Source organism: Coregonus lavaretus (assembly GCF_964263955.1).
Source record: "Coregonus lavaretus genome assembly, chromosome: 24".
NCBI classification, from domain to species: domain Eukaryota; kingdom Metazoa; phylum Chordata; class Actinopteri; order Salmoniformes; family Salmonidae; genus Coregonus; species Coregonus lavaretus.
Window position 1 is genome coordinate 3,182,452 of NC_140011.1, and position 24,675 is coordinate 3,207,126.

The 24,675-nt window shown below is 42.6% G+C and overlaps 1 protein-coding gene across 1 annotated transcript in view; it reads left to right on the forward strand.

Moving 5' to 3' along the window:
* Positions 1-24,675, forward strand: part of LOC311100292 (DENN domain-containing protein 1A-like) — a 243,674-nt gene that overhangs the window by 129,253 nt on the left and 89,746 nt on the right. The window contains exons 6-7 of the mRNA XM_084141154.1: positions 9,582-9,651; positions 22,317-22,397. Of these exons, the coding sequence (XP_083997280.1) occupies positions 9,582-9,651; positions 22,317-22,397 (151 nt within the window). The remainder of the gene's footprint in view (positions 1-9,581; positions 9,652-22,316; positions 22,398-24,675) is intronic.

Consider the following 24,675-nt stretch of genomic DNA (forward strand, 5'->3'; position numbering starts at 1 on the left):
TAGTTTGAAGACCAATACATAAAAGTTACTCCCTACACATACATTTCACATCTTGTGTTCAGATTACTTGTATTTTGAATTATAGCTTAACCCTCAAATCCATTAATTATGGGAGGCGCATATCACAAAAACACTGGTAATAAACCAAAGAAATAGATTTTTTTTAAGCAATAGATTTTGTGATATCGTGATGACTATAAACTTTTATACTAACATCACCAATCTGAGGTAAAAAGGATGTGTATTTCCAGTAATTGTTGTGTGGTGAAAACGTTAGTCTGTGTAATGTAGTAACACGTTCTGTCCACCATAGGGATTGTGTAATATAACATAATTAAATATGTCAAAGTAATTCAATATTTTAATATATGATGATAGTAAATGTAGCACACTCACACATGTTTACAACAATGACATCTATTTCTTCCTACTTTAACCATGAAGACAGTAAAACAATGCTCCTAAGCACAATTTAACTAGACTAGAGCATCCATAGGGTATCTGCAGCAGGCTGAACATTTGATGTCCCTACTGATGTGTTGACACAACATATGGTTTCAATTGTAGAATGGCTTGATAACTCATGCTTGACATTGAATATTGGTAACTGTAGAGTTCTGATGTACAGTCGCTTAGTCAACCTTCTCTGGTTAAAGTAAAAGCCTGGCTCAAATTGCTGCCAACGTGATCAGTTATAGACCTCTTAACAGGGTTTCTGGACACGGATAATGCCAGGTTCTGGACTAGAGGGCAATGGCTATTTTCCATTGTGCTGGGTATTTTAGTCTTGGGCTGGGCTTGGTTTGGGACTGTGTTTGTGAAACTGTATGTTTTGTCATTTGTTTTCATTGTTTATGTGTACACTACCAGTCAAAAGTTTGGACACACCTACTCATTCAAGGGTTTTTCTTTATTAGAATAATAGTGAAGACATCAACTTAACACATATAGAATCATGTAGTAACCAATAAAGTGTTAAACAAATCAAAATACATTTTATATTTGAGATTCTTCAAATAGCCACCCTTTGCCTTGATGACAGCTTTGCACACTCTTGGTTATGGTATGGGCAGGCATAAGCTACGGACAATGAACACAATTGCATTTGATCAATGGCTATTTGAATGCACAGGGATACCGTGACGAGATCCTGAGGCCCATTGTCGTGCCATTCATCCGCAGCCATCACCTCATGTTTCAGCATGATAATGCACAGCCCCATGTCGCAAGGATCTGTACACAATTCCTGGAAGTTCAAAATGTCCCAGTTCTTCCATGGCCTGCATACCAGACATGTCACCCATTGAGCATGTTTGGGAAGCTCTGGATCGATGTGTACGACAGCGTGTTCCAGTTCCCGCCAGTATCCAGCAACTTCCCACAGCCATTGAAGAGGAGTGAGACAACATTCCACAGGCCACAATCAACAGCCTGATCAACTCTATATGAAGGAGATGTGTTGTGCTGCATGAGGCAAATTGTGGTCTCACTAGATACTGACTGGTTTTCTGATTTTCTGAAAGTACAAGCATTTCACTACACCCGCTATAACATCTGCTAAACACGTGTATGTGACAAATAAAATGTGATTTGATTTGATGCCCCTACTTTTTTTTTTTTTATGTATCTGTGACCAACAGATGCATATCTGTATTCCCAGTCATGTAAAAGATTAGGGCCTAATTTATTTATTTCAATTGACTGATTTCCTCATATGAACTGTAACTCACAAAAATCTTTGAAATTCTTGCATGTTGTGTTTATATTTTGTTCATTATTTATTCACTTTTTTCATTGTTTTTTCTTTCTTTTCTGGATTTTCTTGTCATGTTACTGTCTATCTAGGGACGGGCACAGTAAATTAGCGCAAGCTAACGTGTTATGGTGCAATGCATATTACTGTTGTAAATTGCAATGTCAATGTTACTGCATCTGTCCCTACTCAAATAAACTAGTCACCCATATAAATACTGCACATGTTGTCCATCCATCCTTAAATCCAGGAATAGAGACTTTCTTACTAGTCAAATTCAACAAACAACGAGGATGGCGTTAATAATGAACTGTCAGATTTTATGTTTGCGCCTCACACAGACTCAAACGATCAACCAAACAATGGTTGGCTGCAAAGCTCATTGACGCCCATTGTCATGCATATTTTTTGCAAAAGCATCACCAAGTGACACATATATTCTGATACCAGGCTGCACATTAGGATTTGGTTCGCCATATCATACTACTCCACCACTGCGGCTCTTTGTATTCCAGTGATCATTGGCCATACCTATCATAACCCTTCTGCATTTCTATCATGGGCCATTGTTGATGCTCGCCACTTCATTCATGAGAAATGAGGCCAGGCCTCATTAGGAGGCAGTAGCTGTGGAGGGGAGGAAAGGGAGAGGACAAGGTGGTGTGATGTGCAGCTCGGAATAATCCTAGCTCCCAACACTGATCCCCCTTGCAGAGTCAAGGATGTTTAGCGCTCATCTGGGCTAATGAAATGCAGAATATTAAAGGACCCGCGAGCGGCCGACGGTACATAAACTCTGCACCCAGAACAGAATTGGCTGCCGTTGCACATGCAGGTCACATACTAACCTTGTACCCTCCTTACTAAAATCCTCCTATTTTTCTCACAATTAAAAAATGCATAGCATATTTTAGCGTATCTTTTTTTTTTTTTTTTATACGTAGACCCAACCAGATCACCTTGCAGCTTTGTATATGATTTTAAAAAAACACTTCTCCCACACTTCTGTAAACAGATTCAGAAGCTGGTCCAGAACCAGGGTTAAAGTCACTGGGGAGAAACGGATTCGTATTCTATGTGGCTTCAGCTTGCCATGAGAAGTTCGAACCAGGCCTTTTCCCTAGACACAGACACATGCGCATGGACAGAGATATACACACACACCCTCACAGGCACACACACACATCCTCCCACAAACCGTAAACACACACCTCCCTGCCCACGCCGCTCCCTGCGGTGCATGGTGGCTTCTCGCTGCCGCTGAGTGACACAGTCAAGGTGTGCTCAATCTGAAGCAGGCCAGCAGCAGCCTCATCTCTTAGTCCCCCCCTCCCCAGTCCTCTCTCACCCCCCTGGGACAGACGGTGCCAATGGAGAGCACTGTCAGTGGTGTAACAGGATCGCTTAGGCCCAGCCATGCCTCCCTGGGATGGAGGGAGGGAGGGACAGTGAAAGGGAGGGAGGGAAAGAACGCAACAGGAAAGGCTGCTGTACCTGGAGATACTTTAAGTTCCGACTTTTCCGACTTGTTGAAAGCCTCTCTGTGTAGCGGAGGCAGTTTGCCGTGAGGTGTAATCTCATTTGAGATCCGCTTGAGATCTGATCCCCCCCAGAGCTAATGCCTCGAAGGGCTGATATGGTGTTGAATCTCACACACACTTGATACCCATTTGGTTATACCTACATACGAATGCAATAGACACCTGCAGGGTAATTTAGGAATTGTTTGCTGGTTCATTCCCAAGTGGGTTTTCCAGTAAAGCCAGCCTGTTTTTGTTTATGGTAATAGTGTAGCTGGTAAGGCCTTAATGCCATCTCAGATTTACTATTAGTTTTTATATTTTTATATGGGTGAACTGACAATCTGCTTGGTCTAATTAATTTAAAGGTTTTTCTGCTTGGTTGCTTTTATGCCATTAACCCCTGATACCAGGGATACACTTAATGTTCCCCAGGGTTTATCTAGATTTTAGTGGTCAAGTCAACACATTACTGGTAATCTGTACCAAGACAGGTACCAAAGTATACCAATACTGGCAGAGCATGGAAAGAGCAAGAGTGTCTTGTTTTGAACCAACTCAAAACTTGAGATGTGGGGATCTGCATGGCTAGATGGGCTAAACTAATTTATTCACCATTGTTTTCGGTATCGATATTAACCGAAGCCACACTTTTTTGCATAGAATTTCAATAGAGGCATATGATCCTTGAATACGACCTGGATGAAGGCCGAAGGAGGATTAAGCACAAAGTGGTTGAGCGCGGAACAGTCATAGGAAAGGCTCGTCAAGGAGTCAGTTGGTGTCAGCCGTTGGATCTCAAGCGAGGGGAATGGGTGGTGGTAGGGGAGGGTGGGTTGGTGAAGCTAGTGGCAATGTCCGCTATGGTAATGAGCAAGAGAGCCCCTCTTGGCGGGCACATTCACGGCCGACTGGCGGTCGCAATTATAGGCGACGAGGAGGTGTAGCCCCACAATCAGCCACCTCGCCAGTCGCTCCAAATGTAAATACAAACGGGCCCAGTCAAATTAGCCTTGCCAGCGGCTCGCCCGTTAAACCTGTCTCCGTAATGAGGGAACTGTTTTTTTTCAGCACACCGCCCGTCCCGGTCTCACTCAGCGAAGCAACAAGCGTCAGCCACTGGTGTGTCTTGTCAAGATATTATAAATAAGGCTGAGGACTTCGACGACTTTGCTCGCAGGACCGAGACGTGTGGCAGATAGAGAGAAAGCGAGAGTGAAATAGAGGGAAAGAGAGATGGTTGCTGGCTGCTATCAGACATATTTCTCCTCCTCTTTGTCTCGCTCAATCCCCACCTCCCGTTTTTTTTATGTTTGTCTCTTGTTTTTCCTCACATTTTTGTCATATGCCTTCCTCATGCACTCCTGCTTTTTCGTTCACCTTTGGCTACCTCCCTCCCCTTTCACCCACTTCTCACTTCCCCTTCTCCCCTCTCTTCCCTTCACCCCTTGCACTTTACCCCTCTCTAGCCCCTGTACCTCTTATCTCTCTCTTTCACCCAGTCACCCTCAGGGCCAGAGGAGAAGAGAGAGAGAGAGCACGGCTCCTGTTCTGTATTCTTGACGAGCCCGCCTCCTAAAGGATACCCCCTGAATGCTCATTGCTGGCCACACACACACACACACACACACACACAAGCACAGCTGCTGTCAGATGAATGACTTGGTGAGTGAGAACCAGACCATGTAGAGCAGCGTTTCCCAAACTCGCCGGTCCTCAGGACCCCACCAACACTACAATGAGGATTCAAATTATCAAAGGTTGAAGATTCGTTGATTATTTGAATCAGCTGTGTAGTGCTACTTAGGTGAAAAAACAAAACGTGCACAGAGTTTGGGAAACCCTGAGGTAGAGGAACCACTGGAGATGACACACCACTGCTCACTGTGTCCAGTCCCCCCTTCTCTCTCGCTCTCAGATATAATTGTCTTGATGAAAGCTACTTCCCCTATTATTCACATTCCTTTCCATGGAATGGGGCACAAAAATATGTATGGGTGCCCTTGACAAATTGGTAACAGGGTAATGTATAATATAATATTTATTTTTATTTTATTTCACCTTTATTTAACCAGGTAAGCCAGTTGAGAACAAGTTTTCATTTACAACTGCGACCTGGCCAAGATAAAGCAAAGCAGTACGATAAAAACAACAAACACAGAGTTACATATGGAATAAACAAAACATACAGTCAATAACACAATAGAAAATCTATATACAGTGTGTGCAAATGTAGTAAGTTATGGAGGTAAAGCAATAAATAGGCCATAGTGCAAAATAATTACAATTTAGTATTAACACTGGAGTGATAGATGTGCAGAAGATGATGTGCAAATAGATATACTGGGGTGCAAATTAGCAAAATAAATAACAATGTAAATAACAATATGGGGATGAGGTAGTTGGGTGGGCTAATTACAGATGGGCTGTGTACAGGTGCAGTGATCGGTAAGCTGCTCTGACAACTGATGCTTAAAGATAGTGAGGGAGATAAGTTTCTCCAGCTTCAGAGATTTTTGCAGTTCGTTCCAGTCATTTGCAGCAGAGAACTGGAAGGAATGGTGGCCAAAGGAGGTGTTGGCTTTGGGGATGACCAGTGAGATATACCTGCTGGAATGCATACTACGGGTGGGTGTTGCTATGGTGACCAATGAGCTAAGATAAGGCGGGGATTTGCCTAGAAGAGATTTATAGATGACCTGGAGCCAGTGGGTTTGGCGACGAATATGTAGTGAGGGCCAGCCAACGAGAACGTACAGGTCACAATGGTGGGTAGTATATGGGGCTTTGGTGACAAAACAGATTGCACTGTGATAGACTACATCCAATTTGCTGAGTAGAGTGTTGGAAGCTATTTTGTAAATGACATCGCCGAAGTCAAGGATCGGTAGGATAGTCAGTTTTACGAGGGCATGTTTAGCAGCATGAGTGAAGGAGGCTTTGTTGCGAAATAGGAAGCCAATTCTAGATTTAACTTTGGATTGGAAATGCGTAATGTGAGTCTGGAAGGAGAGTTTACGGTCTAACCAGAACCTAGGTATTTGTAGTTGTCCACAGAGACCCGCCGAGAGTAGTGATTCTAGTCGGGCGGGTGGGTGCAAGCAGCGTTCGATTGAAGAGCATGCTTTTAGTTTTACTAGCGTTTAAGAGCAGTTGGAGGCCACAGAAGGAGTGTTGTATGGCATTGAAGCTCGTTTGGAGGTTTGTTAACACAGTGTCCAATGAATGGCCAGATGTATACAAAATGGTGTCGTCTGCGTAGAGGTGGATCTGAGAGTCACCAGCAGCAAGAGCGACATCATTGGTACTGTGGGGAAAAAAAGTATTTAGTCAGCCACCAGTTGTGCAAGTTCTCCCACTTAAAAAGATGAGAGAGGCCTGTAATTTTCATCATAGGTACACGTCAACTATGACAGACAAAATGAGAAAAGAAAATCCAGAAAATCACATTGTAGGATTTTTAATGAATTTATTTGCAAATTATGGTGGAAAATAAGTATTTGGTCAATAACAAAAGTTTCTCAATACTTTGTTATATACCCTTTGTTGGCAATGACACAGGTCAAACGTTTTCTGTAAGTCTTCACAAGTTTTTCACACACTGTTGCTGGTATTTTGACCCATTCCTCCATGCAGATCTCCTCTAGAGCAGTGCTGTTTTGGGGCTGTCGCTGGGCAACACAGACTTTCAACTCCCTTCAAAGATTTTCTATGGGGTTGAGATCTGGAGACTGGCTAGGCCACTCAGGACCTTGAAATGCTTCTTACGAAGCCACTCCTTCGTTGCCCGGGCGGTGTATTTGGGATCATTGTCATGCTGAAAGACCCAGCCACGTTTCATCTTCAATGCCCTTGCTGATGGAAGGAGGTTTTCTCTCAAAATCTCACGATACATGGCCCCATTCATTCTTTCCTTTACACGGATCAGTCGTCCTGGTCCCTTTGCAGAGAAACAGCCCCAAAGCATGATGTTTCCACCCCCATGCTTCACAGTAGGTATGGTGTTCTTTGGAAGCAACTCAGCATTCTTTGTCCTCCAAACACGACGAGTTGAGTTTTTACCAAAGAGTTATATTTTGGTTTCATCTGACCATATGACATTCTCCCAATCCTCTTCTGGATCATCCAAATGCACTCTAGCAAACTTCAGACGGGCCTGGACATGTACTGGCTTAAGCAGGGGGACACGTCTGGCACTGCAGGATTTGAGTCCCTGGCGGCGTAGTGTGTTACTGATGGTAGGCTTTGTTACTTTGGTCCCAGCTCTCTGCAGGTCATTCACTAGGTCCCCCCGTGTGGTTCTGGGATTTTTGCTCACCGTTCTTGTGATCATTTTGACCCCACGGAGTGAGATCTTGCGTGGAGCCCCAGATCGAGGGAGATTATCAGTGGTCTTGTATGTCTTCCATTTCCTAATAATTGCTCCCACAGTTGATTTCTTCAAACCAAGCTACTTACCTATTGCATATTCAGTCTTCCCAGCCTGGTGCAGGTCTACAATTTAGTTTCTGGTGTCCTTTGACAGCTCTTTGGTCTTGGCCATAGTGGAGTTTGGAGTGTGACTGTTTGAGGTTGTGGACAGGTGTATTTTATACTGATAACAAGTTCAAACAGGTGCCATTAATACATGTAACGAGTGGAGGACAGAGGAGCCTATTTAAGAAGAAGTTACAGGTCTGTGAGAGCCATAAATATTGCTTGTTTGTAGGTGACCAAATACTTATTTTCCACCATAATTAGCAAATTAATTAATTAAAAATCCTACAATGTGATTTTCTGGAATTTTTTGTCTCAATTTGTCTGTCATAGTTGACGTGTACCTATGCTGAAAATTACAGGCCTCTCTCATCTTTTTAAGTGGGAGAACTTGCACAATTGGTGGCTGACTAAATACTTTTTTCCCCCACTGTATACACAGAGAATAGAGTCGGCCCGAGAATTGAACCCTGTGGCACCCCCATAGAGACTGCCAGAGGTCCAGACAACAGGCCCTCCGATTTGACACATTGAACTCTATCTGAGAAGTAGTTGGTGAACCAGGTGAGGCAGTCATTTGAGAAAGCAAGGCTATTTAGTCTGCCAATAAGAATGTGGTGATTGACAGAGTCAAAAGCCTTGGCCAGGTCGATAAAGACGGCTGCATAGTACTGTCTTTTATCGATCGCGGTTATTATATCGTTTAGGACCTTGAGCGTGGCTGAGGTGCACCCATGACCAGCTTGGAAACCAGATTGCATAGCGGAGAAGGTACGGTGGGATTCGAAATGGTTGGTGATTTGTTTGTTAACTTGGCTTTCAAATATTTTTAATAATAATAATAATATGTCATTTAGCAGACGCTTTTATCCAAAGCGACTTACAGTCATGCGTGCATACATTTTTTTTTGTGTATGGGTGGTCCCGGGGATCGAACCCACTACCTTGGCGTTACAAGCGCCGTGCTCTACCAGCTGAGCTACAGAGGACCACCCATACACAAAAAAGGCAGGGCAGGATGGATATAGGTCTGTAACAGTTTGGATCTAGAGTGTCACCCTCTTTGAAGACCGCTGCAGCATTCCAATCTCTGGGGATCTCAGACGATACGAAAGAGAGGTTGAACAGGCTAGTAATAGGGGTTGCCACAATTTCGGCGGCAAATTTTAGAAATAAAGGGTCCAGATTGTCTAGCCCAGCTGATTTGTAGGGGTCCAGATTTTGCAGCTCTTTCAGGACATCAGCTATCTGCATTTGGGTGAAGGAGAAGTGGTGGGGGGCATGGGCAAGTTGCAGCGGAGGGTGCAGAGCTGGTGGCCATGGTAGGGATAGCCAGGTGGAAAGCATGGCCAGCCGTAGCAAAATGCTTATTGAAATTCTCGATTATCGTAGATTTATCGGTGGTCACAGTGTTTCCTAGCCTCAGAGCAGTGGGTAGCTGGGAGGAGGTTCTCTTATTCTCCATGGACTTTAAAGTGTCTCAAAACCTTTTGGAGTTAGTGCTACAGGATGCACATTTCTGTTTGAAAAAGCTAGCCTTTGCTTTCCTAAATGATTGTGTATATTGGTTCCTGACTTCCCTGAAAAGTTGCATATCGCGGGGGCTGTTCGATGCTAATGCAGTACGCCACAGGATGTTTTTGTGCTGGTCAAGGGCAGTCAAGTCTGGGGTGAACCAGGGGCTATATCTGTTCTTAGTTTTGAATTTTTCTGAATAAGGATGCGTGTGGATGGAATGATGATGGAAGGCGTACATTCATTCATAATACGTTAGACACAGCAGTTTATAGTGTTATCCTTAAATTCTCAACTCTGTGTTTCTTTTCTTACAGCTATCTGCCCTGGTTTGAGGTGTTCTACAAGCTGCTCAATATCCTTGCTGACTACACAATCAAAGGCCAGGTCAGTGTGGACAAGATGCCGCTGACAGACATGGCCGCCCTGTACCCAGTTCGTAGCCAAGTTTGCAGTATTTTGTGTGTGTGTGTGTGTGTTATTTCTTACATTATTTGCTCAGAATGTTTCTTGCATTATTACCTACAGCCGAAAATAACTTTGGGATATTAGATCGGCGGTCACTCACCAGCATTTCGACCAGAAGACGTACCTGAATTGGATCCTTTGTCCGCACCCCCAGAGGCATTTCCACTCATCCCAAGGGCTGCTCCTAGATGCCGCCGATGGAGAAGGGAAATACGGAGTGGGCTTTTAGTCCGACTCAGGAGGCGTGCATACCATCCACCGCTTACGAGTATGTTACTCGTTAATGTTCAGTCCCTGGACATACTCTGTTTCACAGAGTCATGGCTTTCTCCAGATGTACTGTCCCCGTCCATACAGCCAATGGGGTTATCCGTACATCGTGCAGACAGGAAGAAAGAACTCTCCAAGAAAAAGAAAGGTGGAGGTGTATGTTTCATGATTAACTACTCACAGTGTGATTGTGGTAATGTATACGAACTCAAGTCCTTTTGTTCTCCCAATCTGGAATACCTCACTGTCAATTACCTCCCAAGAGAATTCTCTTCGGTCATCATCACAGATGTGTATATTCCCCTTCAAGCCGACACCGCGGCGGCTCTCAAGGAACTACACTGGACACTGGAAACCGCATAACCTGAGGTGGCATTTATTGTAGCTGGGGACTTTAATAAAGCACATCTGAGGAAAACCCTACCAAAGTTTTATCAACACATTGTCTGCGCTAGTCACTCATTAAGAATTGTGGACCTTTGCTCCTCCCCCTTCCAGGACAGCTACAAGGCCCTCCCCCGCCCTCCCTTCGGAAAATCTGATCACACCTAATTTCTGCTCCTCCCTATATAGGTAGAAACTTAAACAGGAAGTACCCGTGATAAGGACTGTTCAACGTTGGTCTGACCAATCGGAATCTAGGCTTCAAGATTGTTTTGAGATATATTCTGATTTGCCTCTGAGAATAACATTGATGTATTCACTGAGTTGGTGACTGAGTTCATCAGGAACTGCATAGATGATGTTGTTCCCACTGTGACAATTAGCATTCGGCAAAACTGAAAGCCCGAACCACCGCTTTGAAACATGGCAAGGTGACTGGGAACATGGATGAGTACAAACAGTCCAGCTATGCCCTCTATAAGGCAAACAGGCAAAACGTCAGTACAGAGACAAAGTGGAGTCGCAATTCAACAGCTCAGACACAAGACTTATGTGGCACGGACTCGAGACAATCACGGATTATAAAGGGAAAACGAGACATGTCGCGGACACTGACACCTTGCTCCCGGACAAGCTAAACACCTTCTTCGCCCGCATCGAGAAAACACAGTGCCGCCCACGCTGGCCACTGCCGCTCATGAGAACTGTGAACTTTGGTGGAGAGTTTGGAATCTGATTGATTGATTGCTTCTGTGGACAGGTGTCTTTTATACAGGTAACAAACTGAGATTAGGAGCACTCCCTTTAAGAGTGTGCTCCTAATCTCAGCTCGTTACCTGTATAAAAGACACCTGGGAGCCAGAAATCTTTCTGATTGAGAGGGGGTCAAATACTTATTTCCCTCATTAAAATGCAAATTATTTTATAACATTTTTGACATGCATTTTTCTGGATTTTTTTGTTGTTATTCTGTCTCTCACTGTTCAAATAAACCTACCATTAAAATTATAGACTGATCATGTCTTTGTCAGTGGGCAAACGTACAAAATCAGCAGGGGATCAAATACTTTTTTCCCTCACTGTACATATATATTTATTTTCTGGACTCTGACATTGCTCATTCTAATATTTCTATATTTCTTTATTTTTATTTGTTGCATTTGCATGTATTGTTAGATATTACTGCTCTGTTGGAGATAGGAACATAAGCATTTTGCTACACCCGCGATAACATATGCAAAATATGTGCACACGACCAATAAAAATGTATTTGATTTGTTTTCAATTATAGTGATAATTGTGGTTAGGGTGAACCTTGTTGATGGTGATAGATCACAACTGTTGATGTAAAAGGGGTTTATTAAATACATTTGATTGAATTTGATTGAGTTAGGTAGAGAGGAGATTCAGCAACTCTTGAACGACAGTGGAAGTTAATAAAAAAAGTTTCGGCTTTTGGCCTTAATCAGAGTACAGTGCCTTCAGAAAGTATTCATACCCCTTGATTTATTTTGTTATGTTACAGCCTGCATTCAAAATGGATTAAATATGTTTTTAAATGTCACCCATCTACACACAATACCACATAATGACAAAGTGAAAATATTTTTTACATCTTTGCACGTTTATTGAGAATGAAAAAGTATTCACACCCCTGATTCAATACTTTGTAGAAGCACCTTTGGCAGCGATTACAACAGTGAGTCTTTCTGGGTACATTTCTAAGAGCGTTCCACACCTGGATTGTGCAACATTTGCCCATTATTCTTTTCGAAATTCTTTAAGCTCTGTCAAATTGGTTGTTGGTCATTGCTAGACAACCCTTTTCAGGTCTTGCCATAGATTTTCAAGTACATTTAAGTCAAAACTGTAACTCGAACATTCATTGTCTTCTTAGTAAGGAACTTTGGCCTTGTGTTTTAGGTTATTGTCCTGCCGAAAGGTGAATTAATCTCCCAGTGTCTGGTGGAAAGCAGACTGAACCAGGTTCTCCCCTAGGATTTGGCCTGTGCTTAGCACCATTCTATTTATTTATTTTCCTGAAACACTCCCCAGTCCTTAACGATTACAAGCATACCCATAACAAGATGCAGCCACCACTATGCTTGAAAATATGAGGAGTGGTACTCTGTAATGTGTTCTATTGGATTTGCCCGAAATGTTTTACTTTGTATTCAGGACAAAAATGTAATTGCTTTGCCACTTTTTTTGCCTTGTTGCAAACATGATGCATGTTTTAGAATATGTTTATTCTGTACAGGCTTCCTTCTTTTCCCTCTGTCAATAAGGTTAGTATTTTGGAGTCACTACAATGTTGTTGATTTATTCTCAGTTTTCTCCCATCACAGCCATTAAACTCTGTAACTGTTTAAAAGCCACCATTGACCTCATGGTGAAATCCCTGAGCTGTTTCCTTCCTCTCCAGCAACTAAGTTAGGAAGGACGCCTGTATCTTTTTAGTGACTGGGTGTATTGATACACCATCCAAAGTGTAATTAATAACTTCACCATGCTCAAAGGGATATTCAGTGTCTTCTTTTTTAATTTTTTACCCATCTACCAATATGTGTCCTCCTTTGTGAGGCATTGGAAAATCTCCCTGGTCTTTGTGGTTAAATATGTGTTTGAAATTCACTGCTCTTCTGAGGGACCTTACAGAGATGAGGTAGTCATTCAAAAATCATGTTAAACACTAGTATTGCAACCAGAGTGAGTCCATGCAACTTATTATGTGACTTGTTTAGCAAATGTTTAGTCCTGAACTTATTTAGGCTTGCGAAAACAAAGGGGTTGAATACTTATTGTCTAAAGACATTTCAGATTTTCATTTTTAATTAATATGTAAACATTTTGAAAAATGTAATTCCACTTTGACATTATGGGTAATTGTGTGTCGGACATTTTTTTATTCAGGCTGTAACAGCAAAATGTGGAGTCAAGGAGTGTGAATACTTTCTGAAGGCTCTGTAGGTAGGTAGAGACAGACAGCGATGTTCACTGCAGGAGAAAGACTTTGTCAGCTTTCTTCGTCTTTGTCTTTGCCTGTGTTTTTGGTGACAGCCAATCCCATCTCATATTAAAGTGGTGTCCCCTCTGTCAGAGCTGCCACCCTACTGGCAAACATCTCTCACCCACTCTCTCTTCTGGCAACAGTTTTTTTCCTAATCTTTTCTTTCCTCTTTTGAAAAGAAAAGAGATGGATTGACATTTAACTCTAATTTCCCCTGCAACTTTTTCTGTTTACTGTAATGCTATAATAATAAAATATTATTATTACTACTCAACATATTAACAAACATATTACTCTCCGCACACGTAGTGATACTGATGTGAAAAGTGTATTGTCCAAAAAAATACTTGAATAAGGCATGAGTTTAATCGACAGGCACTCCGGTATTTTTAGTAATGCATTCAGAGCACTTTGGCAAACAGCTGTTCAGTCCTCAGCCCTGCAGGATTGTTGTTTATGTTTCTAATTCGCTGTGCTCTCAGCACTCAGACAAAGCCCTATACCTGGGAGATAGTGAACAGAGAGTATACTGTAGCATAATAATTATTCCAGACATCACACATTTGTCTAAGGAATCCACATCAAATAGTATTTGGTTTTTGTTTAGCCATTAACAGGATAAAGAGAAGTTTTGTTGATGAGGTACAATATACTGGGAGTATGTTGTAAAATGGATACCATAGGCCAGGGATGGGCAACTGGCTGCCTGTGGCCCGCATTTTGTAGGCCCGCGGATGATTTTTTTTTTTTTTTAAGAAAGAAAGAAAACTCAGTCGGGGTCTCAAGTTAATGTTGAGAGTTAGAATAGTAGAATACACAAGGTGCAGTTTTAGAATGTGGTTGTGTATCTGCAGTTTTTCTCTTGTTATATCAGTCACTGACAGTCACTCAAAAGTGTCCCCCTCTGCGTAACAATGGGATTCAATAAACTATTAGCGTCCGTTGCTATATCAACGGTGTGATGACCTAATGTGTCGAATTTTGGTGATTATTACAGCCTAAATGACATTCTTTTCATCCCCGCTATGTTAAACAAAGCAGATTTCCGCGATAATTTTTGCTGTTTGAATTAGTTTTGTTTCGCTAATAAGATGAAAACATTACTTCAAACCACTTTTGGGTACCTTGTTAACATTTCCACAACATGAAATCAATGTCTTAAACGTTGCTAGGTTTCGGAAATAGCAAAGAAAACGTGTAATCTGCTTGACACATTAATGTTACTTACCTTACAGATCACAAAGTAATTCATTAATATGCAAATCAGCTTGATTCATACACTGGCTTGTCTGGCTGGCATGTTTTTATTTTGAGCTTCCCTTCCCTTGTTTTTTCTAATATTATTTCAGTTGTCCTCTATTATGATTCATTATTTTTCTATCTCGCATAGCTCATTAGTACACCCCTGTGGTAGAATATATATGTACATATTATAGGTACTAGGATACAACAATGAATCATGTTGAACTAACAAATACCATCAAGGGATACGTTACAATTTACAGCAATGAACACCTTGTGAAACAGCTGTGAAAACCAAGCTGGCAATATTTACGATTTAAATATATAAACTTTCATATTTTTGTGGTACAGGCGTGTCATAAAACATTTTTCCAACTTTTTTTTTGTACACTCACATGGCAATCAGACTGAAATACTTAATTCTGGTGTGTGGAATGGAGAGGTGGGTGCTGTGTGGTTGGAAGGTTCTGCCTGTCACTTGTTCTCAACAGGCAGCCAGTCTAGGAAGGGGGACTTGAAGTCCATACACTGCTGCTCTCTTTGTTCTGAGTGTTTGCAGTGCTAGTGTTTTTAGTTCATCTGTGTATCTCACATATTATGTGCCCAGTATGATACGGCTAGCAAACTTTATTAACAGATAATGACAACATGACAATAACAGTAGCTTTAGATGATGTAATGAGATGGAGGAGGGGATGGGATGAATGGTCAGATTGTTGGGCAATCAGACGTCACTAGATGCAGAATTTCATCTGGAGGGAGAGGAGAGAAAGAGTTAAAGGATGAGGAGAGAGTGAAGAGGCAGAATCTAGAGACAGGTGCTGCAGCTAGTTCTTCCTGTCACTTGTCTCAGTCGGGTGATGGGATGGAAAAGCAAACAGAAAGGATACTCAATTTTCAATAACATGGGCCTGGTTTAGTTGGAAGCCCTCTCACCACGTCAAGGTACAGGCCGAGATATTTTAATTTATTTAAATTATATATTTTGTTACCCAGTTTAATTCAGGCCTTTAACCCCCTACACTATCTTTTTTAGTGTTTGACCTGATGGGGCTTGGATAGGTGTAGCAATATGGTGATGACTCCACCCTGCTGTGTAATGGGCTCCAGGACACTTCTGACATATTACGTACACAAATCTAGAACCTCCAGATATGCAAACACTAACTAGAAACAAATGTCCAATTCCATACTAACCCTGGCCTAAAGTTTGGAATTGGGCACAAAAGATTAATGGCTAGGGAGAAGGGGTTAAGGACCAATAAGGAACAGGGAAACTGAACAGTTAATTTCAGTCAATTGAAAATTTAACTTACAATTAATACATTTAGTATGCAAATGTATACATTTGCAGCCAATTCCTGCAAGTTTCAAATATTTACCAGCAAACATATGGAAAAATATACAAATATGTACATGCTGTAAATGTTACTTGCAATACAAGACAGATACATGTACTATATACTTACCAACCAACTTACCAACTTCACAGCCAATGTCTGCAAGAAAACACATCTTTATACAACTTAAAAACAATATTACAAAATGATTATTATGGTTATTTACAATAACATACAATTTACATATATAAAATACCTATCGTCTTGAGGTGGGGAGCCGGCCAAGCAGTGAAGGGGAAAACATCAGACAAAACGGACGATGGACAGACAAATTCACGCACATTGACGACATGAGATAAACAAGACACATGAAAATGCTTGCCGCATCTCCTGCACTGGGCCACCTCCTTACCTTCTCTCACATATTTCCGACAGAAGAAGTGGACGCTGACCTCTGTTGTATAGGGTGTGGACACCTAGCGAGGCCTGGACCCAGGATGGGGACTGGAATCGGGACTGGGAAATGGTGCCAGGTGCCCAGCCTGAAAACAAGAGAAAATATGTTTTCTCGTGGATTTCTGATGGTATTGTGCCATGGATGGTTCCTCATCTCTGCAGAGAGTAAGACTGTTTGCAATAGCAGACAGCCCACAATCTGTACCCCCTTTCTGCTGCTGGACTGCTGGCCACTCCACAGTCACAGAGGTCCCTGGAAAAGATAAGTGAAGGGTGAGTTGTGAGAGAAACTCTGGGGTACCTACCTGGCAGTGAAGGTTACTTACTGTGACCCAGTGGTTAGCCTTGAGATTGACTGTCAGGACACACCCCTGTGCCAGTGTTGGTACTGCTGACAGCACGGCGATACTCTGGACAAACCCCTGGGCCAGTGTTGGTACTGCTGACAGCATTGTGTTGCTCTGGACAAACCCCTGGGCCGGTGTTGGTCCTGCTTGACAGCATGGCGGTGCTCTGGACAAACCCCTGGGCCAGTGTTGGTACTGCTGACAGCATGGCGGTGCTCTGGACAAACCCCTGGGCCAGTGTTGGTACTGCTGACAGCATGGCGATGCTCTGGACAAACTCCTGGGCCAGTATTGGTACTGCTGACAGCAATTTTACAATTGATCATGCCGCCCACTGCGAGGAGGCCTCCTACTTCTGGATGCTGCAACTGCAAAAGAGCTTGAGCATGATCAATTGTAAAATTGTCTAACCAGAAGTGTGACAGAAGAATGACCCCCCCGAAGGTCCTCCATCCGGCCACAGAGAGCAGCTGGCCTTACCTTCCCCCTGTTGGATACTAGTGACGAGAACCTCACTAGTGTCTTCTAGTCAAGTGACTGGACTTTCCTGCCCGTTCCTCCAGTCCGACACAAGCCACCTGTGAGAACATTTGATGGATTAGTGCAGTGTTATACTTTCAATAGTTTTGGAAAGTATAGCCTACCTCAAGCTGGTCCCCTTCCGACTCAAAGCACAGAGAATCAGACTGATCTGAACTCACTGGCTCTGGTGGATGGGATACCTCCTGGGTGGCTCGGACAGTCGATGGTCCTAAAGTCATTTAGAGAGGTAAATTGAAGATGTACATTTTTATGAGCTCAGCATAACTACCATTTCTTGCTTTCTCAAATTTCACCCAAAGCTTAACATACTTTGTCTCACGGGCTTCACCAAAGTGTAGGGCGTCAGGGCTTTCAGTGGTCGACCGTCCAACTGCTCCAACTGAAGAAGATTGTTGGCTTCCACCGAGGTAACCCTTATGAAGACAAAGAGAAAAATGTCAGTGTTAGGAAAACTAAAACTAGCTTCAGGTTATTTGTTGTGCAAATTAAAATAGTTATTATCTGAGATTTTTTATATTCACCTTAACGGATGACGACCCCAGCTAGGAGCAAAAGAGCAATGAGGTTTCCCAGGTCTCGCCTTCCTTTCGTCCTTCTTCCAAGTAATTCGCCGGATGTTGAAGCACTTGGTCCCCTTCTTGATTCTCCTCCGGTAGCTCTCCTTCTGCTTATCCTGCGCCTTGTCGATGTTCAGTCTCACCTTGATTGATGACAGAAATAAATGCAAATATATCTCTTGGAGGGCCAAAAATTATATTAACAGCTGACAATCATTTTTACCTGGTCAAAAACCTCCACGTCCTTATCAGCCCTGCCTGAACATGGTCCTCAAAGGCATTCTGATCTGGTTAGTCAACTTCCACCACATCAGGTGGAGTTTCAGTGATCTAAAAGTATGTCATTCAAAAATAGCAATAGACAAACAATAACACATTAAGTCAATCACAAATTTGAATGACTGCAGTATATGCAATAATTTGATATAATTGTATATACAATTGCATTGTTTATCTCATGCCACCAGCTGCGGCTCCCGGCCGTACAGCAGGCGATAGGGCAAGTACTTGGTGGAGGCCTGGACAATGCTGTTGTGTGCAAAGATAATTACCTTCAGGTTGTCCTCCCACCGTTCCTGGTACCCGTCAAGGGACTTACCCATGGCAGTTTTGAGGGTCTGGTTGGTCCATTCAACCAAACCTGGAGGAGGGGGTAGGAAAGGGATATCTATTGACAATGAAATATATTAAAATATGTCTGATTATGTACCATAAAAAAAACAATAAAAATGAATTGTAAAAAAAGTAAAACAAACCATTGGTCACCGTATGCAGCGGAGACCCGGTCCTCAAACAATGCTATGTTGGTCTAAAGAAAACTGTACATCAGTAAATAAACTTGGCTATTTATATAGTTGTTGACAAAATATAGCCTATAATATTATTACCTTGTTCCAGAGTTCACGACCTCGGTCACTCAAGATGACTTCAGGAGCACCGTGGGTGTTGAAGATGTGCATCATCGCCTTGGATGTGGCCTCTCCAGTCTTGTCCTTGATGGGTATCATACAACATGAAAATCGATTTTTGGTTCCAAGCACCCTTTTTAATAGGGTTACAGAAGGGAATTTAGAGTTAAACACATTCTCTTCCTTTACTGACCTTAATGGGTCAGACACCAGCAGTTGCCATTCCTGGATTTCGTGAAGGCTTCAACTCCGGCGCCACAGTCTTCACCCTCTCAAACTTCTGGCAGGCTAGACAGGTACTGACCTATAAGCACAGTGTGACAAATTGAAACACTGTGTGCGCTCTGATATGACATTAATCAAAATCATAATATTTCAGATATAATAGCATGTTATTGATAAACAAAAGGTTATTTCACTTGCCCAGCTGTCCACATCCTTGACAATCCCCGCCAGAAGAAGCGTAGGTTGATTTTGGCAATCATGCATTTCACTCCAAAATGTCCAGCATGCATCTCGGTCAGCACGGCCTCCTCCTCCTCCTCCGTAGTGAAAATCACCCTCCTGTGTGGCTGGCCATCCTTCCCCCGTAGGTACAAATGATTGCCTAACAAGTTGGAAGACAACAGTTGTTGAAATACTAAAGTCTTAGTAAATTTGCACTCCTGTCTTTCTCTTTCTGTTTCTCTCTCTTCCCACCTCTCTCTCTCCATCTGTCACTTTCTTTCTCACTTTCTTCCTCTCTCTCTCTGTATGGGTCTCTCTCTGTCTAGCGAAGACACCTAGTTAAGGGCAGTTGATTTTACCATAATTACTTACACCTTTCCATTTGATTGATCAGGGTTAACTTATAGCTAGATACATCATTTGACAGACGTATAACTAAATGTATACAGTGGGGAGAACAAGTATTTGATACACTGCCAATTTTGCAGGTTTTCCTACTTACAAAGCATGTAGAGTTCTGTAATTTGTATCATAGGTACACTTCAACTGTGAAAGACGGAATCTAAATCAAAACTCCAGAAAATCACATTGTATGATTTTTAAGTAATTAATTTGCATTTTATTGCATGACATAATTATTTGATACATCAGAAAAGCAGAACTTAATATTTGGTACAGAAACCTTTGTTTGCAATTACAGAGATCATACGTTTCCTGTAGGTCTTGACCAGGTTTGCACACACTGCAGCAGGGATTTTGGCCTACTCCTCCATACAGACCTTCTCCAGATCCTTCAGGTTTCTGGGCTGTCGCTGGGCAATACGGACTTTCAGCTCCCTCCAAAGATTTTCTATTGGGTTCAGGTCTGGAAACTGGCTAGGCCACTCCAGGACCTTGAGATGCTTCTTACGGAGCCACTTCTTAGTTGCCCTGGCTGTGTGTTTCGGGTCGTTGTCATGCTGGAAGACCCAGCCACGACCCATTTTCAATGCTCTTACTGAGGGAAGGGGGTTGTTGGCCAAGATCTTGCGATACATGGCCCCATCCATCCTCCCCTCAATATGGTGCAATCGTCCTGTCCCCTTTGCAGAAAAGCATCCCCAAAGAATGATGTTTCCACCTCCATGCTTCACGCTTGGGATGGTGTTCTTGGGGTTGTACTCATCCTTCTTCTTCCTCCAAACACGGCGAGTGGAGTTTAGACCAAAAAGCTCAATTTTTATCAGACCACATGACCTTCTCCCATTCCTCCTCTGGATCATCCAGATGGTCATTGGCAAACTTCAGACGGGCCTGGACATGCGCTAGCTTGAGCAGGGGGACCTTGCGTGCGCTGCAGGATTTTAATCCATGACGGCGTAGTGTGTTACTAATGGTTTTCTTTGAGACTGTGGTCCCAGCTCTCTTCAGGTCATTGACCAGGTCCTGCCGTGTAGTTCTGGGCTGATCCCTCACCTTCCTCATGATCATTGATGCCCCACAAGGTGAGATCTTGCATGGAGCCCCAGACCGAGGGTGATTGACCGTCACCTTGAACTTCTTCCATTTTCTAATAATTGCGCCAACAGTTGTTGCCTTCTCACCAAGCTGCTTGCCTATTGTCCTGTAGCCCATCCCAGCCTTGTGCAGGTCTACAATTTTATCCCTGATGCCCTTACACAGCTCTCTGGTCTTGGCCATTGTGGAGAGGTTGGAGTCTGTTTGATTGAGTGTGTGGACAGGTGTCTTTTATACAGGTAACGAGTTCAAACAGGTGCAGTTAATACAGGTAATGAGTGGAGAACAGGAGGGCTTCTTAAAGAAAAACTAACAGGACTGTGAGACCCGGAATTCTTACTGGTTGGTAGGTGATCAAATACTTATGTCATGCAATAAAATGCAAATGAATTACTTAAAAATCATACAATGAGATTCCATCTCTTACAGTTGAAGTGTACCTATGATAAAAATTACAGACCTCTACATGCTTTGTAAGTAGGAAAACCTGCAAAATCGGCAGTGTATCAAATAATTGTTCTCCCCACTGTAGCTAGATGACCAACTAGCTAGTTAGATAACTGGAATGATTTATGTACAACCATTTAACAACCATTTTCCTTCTAATAGTAATATAAATTAACTGCTTAATGTTACCCTGAATTGTGAATTTCTCTGCCCCCTACGAATGTTGCACCTCTTGTTGAGATCAGTGGTGCCTTCATAGTACTTCGCCTGGTTGGAAAGATAAAATAAAATCTCCTTGAGGGATGCCATTAATGAGCAAGCTACTTACAAACAGAAAGCTACAATAACAGTTAGCTAGCTAGATAATGTTAGCTAAATAAAACTGTCTGGCTAGCTAGCTAGCTGACTAGGCAGGCTGAGGTAAATATGTATCTAGGGGGGGGGGGGGGTGCACTTTTTGGCAGGGGGACACTATTTGGCATGACAGGCCCCCATTGATTTTGTTAACCACTCTCACTCAGATATCATATTCAAAACTGCAAATGTTTATCTCCACTCTATGGCAAAGTGAGCAGAATTGCAGGCAATTTGTGGTAATATTGCACATGTTTCTTTCCGCCCAATGGCAAAATGAGTAGAATTGCATATAATTAGTTATAAAATTACCAAATCTTCTCTCAGTCCCATGGTAAATGTGTAGAATTGCAGCAAACTTCCTTTAAAACTCCAACATTTTCTCTAGGCAAAATGTGTAGAATTGCAGGAAATTATCTCAAACTTTTTTCTCTACACTGTGAAATTGAGGGCCGCTATATATTTTTTCTCACTTGGTGTGGGGGGGGTCAAACGGCTAGGGCCGGCTCTGACTGCATGTGTGGGTATGTATGTGGGTACGCAGACCCGCGAGCCCCTCATGATGAATTCAGATTTTTTGTGGCCCCCACCCCCATCAAAGTTGCCCATCCCTGCCATAGGCTATTGGTTCTTTCCTCAGAGGATCCATAATTTAAGGAGGTGATATTGTTAGCTATTTTGCTCACATAAACATTTTGTTCCTGTGACAGTTGCTATTGATACTGGGGTTCTTGTGGTGCATTCTGTGAGATTGTACGTGTATGTTTTTGTGTGTGTTTCAGGAGAGTCAGTGGCGAGAGCTCCTGGAGTCACTCCACACACTCCCCATCCCTGATCCTGGAGTGCCTGTTCATCTTAGCGTGGTAAGTCTTTGACCACCTCACCGTAGACCGCATGGCCAGCTTTCTAATCATGGTCAATTTACCAACTGGGGGGCCCCCATTGATTTTCTTAGCCACTCTCACTAAGATATCAAATTAAAAACCTGCAAACATTTCTCTCTGCCCTATGGCAACATTTTTAGAATTGCAGAAAAATTGCTGTAAAACTGCACCTTATCAGAGGAGCAACCAGGGGATGGAACTGAAATTATTTTCCAATTGTTTCGTTCTGAGCAGAAGCATTCTTTTATCCGTTCTGTTCCACTGTTCCAACCTGCAAAGTAAAGTTCAGAACCAGTTTATATTGTTCCTTTTAAAACCTCTGTAATCAACATATTTTTTCATTAGCTCGACATTAAATTACTTCACCAATCAGTGCGGATAGAGCAGCTTGCTATGGAGCGGGCAAGCTATAGTTGTTTTAGCCGGAAGTGCATGGATGCTATCGGCTGCCTAGGCTATAGTTGTTTACATGTGCGATGGACAGACAAGTGTAGGGCACGAGATGCGACTGAAATTTTGCAGGTGGGGAGAGAGTGAGAGGGTGGAGAAGAAGGCTTGGCTTGATGCGCTGGGACTTGTTATGACATGCAATTTCTGAATTAGGCCCAACAAATTATACCTACGGAGGAGTGGCTTCTATGGAGGAACTTTGATTGTCTTTGAACTTCTGAGAGTTGGCTTAAAGTTGGACTAGAGCTAGCTAGGTAACTAGCTAACAAGCTTGTGTGTGCAGAGCAGCTCCAGAGTTTAAAGACGTCTTACCTTTTTGTAGTTAATAAATCCAATGTGAAACATTGGATTACAACACAGAATGGCACTGGGGGTAATAGCGACCAATTGTGCTATTTTGTGTATTTCTTTCCCCTGCTGATCTTAATTTTTTTGACATAATGTTTCCGCCAAAGAGAGCTTCTGGACATCAGAACAGCGATTCAATAACCTCAATTTGGACTTCAATGAGTCGGAGGCGAAAGACATACTGATTATACCGAACCATGCCCAAATCCCCGACACTCGAAGAAGGAGGAGACGCCGCTATAGAGGCAGGTGTGCGGGATACCTGACGAGACTACATCGGAGAGTGGATAAATTGCCTCTACCCTCCGTTCTATTGGCGGACGTGCAATCACTGGAGAATAAACTACTATTTTCCAGGAGAGTTTTCATCTATATTTTTCGTAGCTGTCTATTTACCACCACAAACCAATGCTGGCACTAAGACCACACTCAATGAGCTGTAAAGGGCCATAAGCAAAGAAGCAAATGCTTACCCAGAGGCGACGATCCTGGTTGCAGGTGACTTTAATGTATGAATTTTGAAATCCAGTTTTACATCATTTCTACCAGCATGTCACCAGTGCAACTAGAGGCAAAACAACTCTAGTTCACCTTTACTCCACACACAGAGACGCATACAAAGCTTGCCCTCAAATTGGCAAATCTGACAATAACTCTATCCTCCTGATTCCTGCATACAAGCAAAAACTCAAACAGGAAGTACCAGTGATGCGATCAATATGGAAGTGCTACGATGAAGTGGATGCTAATTTTTTTTATTATTTTTTTATTTCACCTTTATTTAACCAGGTAAGCCAGTTGAGAACAGGTTCTCATTTACAACTGCGACCTGGCCAAGATAAAGCAAAGTAGTGCAATAAAAACAACACAGAGTTACATATGGGGTAAGCTAAGCTACAGGACTGTTTCGCTAGCACATACTGGAATATGTTCCGGGATTCATCCGATGGCATTCAGGAGTTTACCACATCAGTCACCGGCTTCATTAATAAGTGTATCGACGACGTCGTCCCAACAGTGACTGTACGTACATATCCCAACCAGAAGCCATGGATTACAAGCAACCTCCACACTGAGCTAAAGGCTAGAGCTGCCGTGTTCAAGGAGTGGGACACTAATCTGGGCGCTTATAAGAAATCCCGCTACGCCTTCCGACGATCCATCAAACAGGCAGGGGGCATTACGGCCACACAAAGGGGATGCAGCCGGGAAATTTGAGGCATTATCAAGTGCTTTTCAAATTGTGAATGAGAGACTGATGAAATGTGTACAGCCTGCGCAAAAACTAAGCAGAGCTCATGCCTTTCATGCAACTTTTTTTTTTTAAATCATCATTAGAGTCGCATCATGCAACCTTAGAATGTATTGAAAATCAAAACATATAGCCCAACGTTTGTATTACTACTAAAGTTACATAAATAACTCTAAATGAAGCATATAGGAGTACCTATTTCTTTGT